General features: G+C 39.8%; 1 protein-coding gene across 1 annotated transcript; it reads right to left on the bottom strand.

Annotated features, from left to right (window-relative positions):
- Nucleotides 1-639: 639 nt before the first annotated feature.
- Nucleotides 640-2,314, bottom strand: LOC145086495 (FAF-like protein (DUF3049)). Its single transcript, XM_079024263.1, has one exon. It carries the CDS (start codon nucleotides 2,226-2,228, stop codon nucleotides 840-842), a length of 1,389 nt encoding a protein of 462 aa, XP_078880389.1. The 5' UTR covers nucleotides 2,229-2,314; the 3' UTR covers nucleotides 640-839.
- Nucleotides 2,315-2,566: the final 252 nt, after the last annotated feature.

Genomic DNA, 2,566 nt, shown 5'->3' with positions numbered 1-2,566 from the left:
TTTAAGGAAATTATATATGTCAAAATAATAAGTTCAAATTATAAATTAATTGAAATATACAACAAAACTAGATACATGTGAATACACAAAAACTAAAAAAAACACATAATGGTCTCATTTTGTGAATAATTACTGAATATTTAAGATATATATATATATATATATATATATATATATATATATATATATATATATATTAATAATCACATATGTTTGTGTTTAATAATAAATCATTAACTATATTGTACATATTAATCACCGAGTTTTACAACACTACTTAATTCAGTAAGTGATTGGAGGAGTGTACTCGGGATTCTGTAACTTGCATCGGTAAGGGGTGAAGTAGCAAGTACTTGGAGGAGTAATCGACCAACTCGGCGAATTTTAAAAGACTGTGTGTATTTGTGTTAGAAAGATATTTTTGTTTTTTATCTTCTTCAAACCAATACCACCGAACAGACAAAAAAAAATCAGTACTTTAAAAGGAAAGCAGCAAAGATATCAAAATCGGATCCTAATGTTCCCAAATGAACAACAATATGTGCCCAAATGAACCCTAAATACGAACCTAGTCCATCGGCTAGTCGAAAGCCAACTCACTTCTGATACAAAGAGACATCGTCACCATGGCAAGCATACTGGTGTTAAAACTTATTATTCGGAAATGATAGTCATTGTTTCAACTCGTTATTGAGCAACTCTATGGTACATTTTTTTCTTTTAAAATTTATGGCATCTCTCACTCTTTCATATGGTTTATTAGAGAGATGCAGATGTATACATTCAATATATAGATATAAAAAGAAGAGTTAATGAAGAGAGAAAAATGCATGGTTTTATTAGGAGGTGGCGATGCAGAATGGCTCCCACATCAGAAGTGACCGTCTTGGCTCTTTGCAACCCTTTAATGAAGGTAGCAAGCAGTCTGCTTTGTTACCTCTGAGCAGAACCAGGTCGTTGGTTTTTGTTGGTGGGCGGTGTTGGGTGATGAGAGGATCAAAGACACTGGCGACAGTTGGTTTCGCCCTCCAGAAGTACTGGTATGAGTTGAAGGAGGTGGCAGTCGTTGGTGGGGGCAATGGTGGCAGCCCGGTTGCTCGGGGTGGTCGTGGAACAGATTGCTTAATTTGTGATGCTGATGGTGGGGTTGCAGATGCTTCCTCCTCCTCCACAACTTGTAACTTTTCTAAGTTTGCTGTTCTTGCGTTAAGCTTTCGGGACCATGAGGGATTCTCATTGTCTCTTTCGGTGATCCTCTTAGTCGATACCATAGATCTGTGTAGCTTTATCATGCCCCTAGTCAAATTCGGTGGTCTCACTTTCAAGATTCCCATTTCATTATCGGTGAAGTTGCTTTTTATCTCACCTTCATCCTTATCTTCGACGTCGATGTTGTCTTCTTGTGGTTTTTCTTCCTCAGTTATGCTGAAGATGTCCTGAAGATCTTGTTTGGATGCTTGGTCGTTAGGGTTGTCGATGAGCGTGAGGAGAAAACGACCATCTTGGCGCTGAGCTTCAAAGTAGTTTTGTTGGGGAACCGATACAGCTTCAAGGACTAAACGTCCGTCGACCCGATGAGAATGCATGTGAAGTGACGGCCCGTCGGTATGGGCTGTTGCGAGAGATGAAAGAGGCGGAGGTAGAGATCGAGCTTGTTGGACTTTTTTAGTTGTCAAGCATGTCACATGCTTGACAACTTTTTGTTCCTCCATATCTGTTTCTTTTATCTCGACTTCTTCTTCTTGGGTCTCATGTATCTTATTCTCGTCACCTGTTTCTGAGGATATTGGATAAGACGAGAACACATCTGATCCAGTCTCAGAGCCCAGACTCTCGGTACAAACCTTAAGACTCTTCTCGCTCAACGAGCTAGCAGACTTCTTAACAAGTGGATGAACATATGGTGGTGGAAGTTTCACCGAATCGTCTTGCACCTTTTGCGACATAATCGCCGTCCAAATATCGATCCTACTCGGATTCTTGTTGGCGTTTCCGATCACCTCGCACTCTTCTTCGTCCTCTTCGGACGATGAAGAAAAATCGATTGCGATCTGCTCAGATGATGCGATCTTCTTCATAGTGGGAGAGACCGACAACCCGTTGTCTGACAACCACCGCTTTGAGGACATGTCAGCGGACAAAGTCCGCCGGAGTGACCCAGCCCTGGTGGTCTTCTCGTGGTTGTCGGAACCCTGCAGGATCGACACTATACCTTGCATCTGGGTCATGTAATTGACTTAAGATGATCAATTACTGTGAATAGAAGGTGAATTAAAGGTAGATGAACACAAGCACATGCCGATGAAGGGTTGAAGGAGCGGTGGTATTTGTAGGGAAAGGACAATGGAACCGAGTTCATTGGGACCCAACTTTTTGTTCCGTTTCAACTTAATAATTAATTAATTAAATTTGTCGGATAATAAAAATATTTTTAATGGTACACAAATGGCATCCTCACACTCTGGACTGGAGTCCATGATTGATAATAATTTAATATCTAGATTTTTTCTCTTTATACTAGTATTTCACAATATGTATTTTTGTTTATATTTCATCAACCTCTCGA

This window comes from Lactuca serriola, chromosome 2 (assembly GCF_051521515.1).
Source record: "Lactuca serriola cultivar US96UC23 chromosome 2, Lser_US96UC23_V15, whole genome shotgun sequence".
In the NCBI taxonomy this organism is placed as follows: domain Eukaryota; kingdom Viridiplantae; phylum Streptophyta; class Magnoliopsida; order Asterales; family Asteraceae; genus Lactuca; species Lactuca serriola.
The sequence above is the reverse complement of the archived record's forward strand: the minus strand, read 5'-3'. Positions and strand labels throughout refer to the sequence as shown.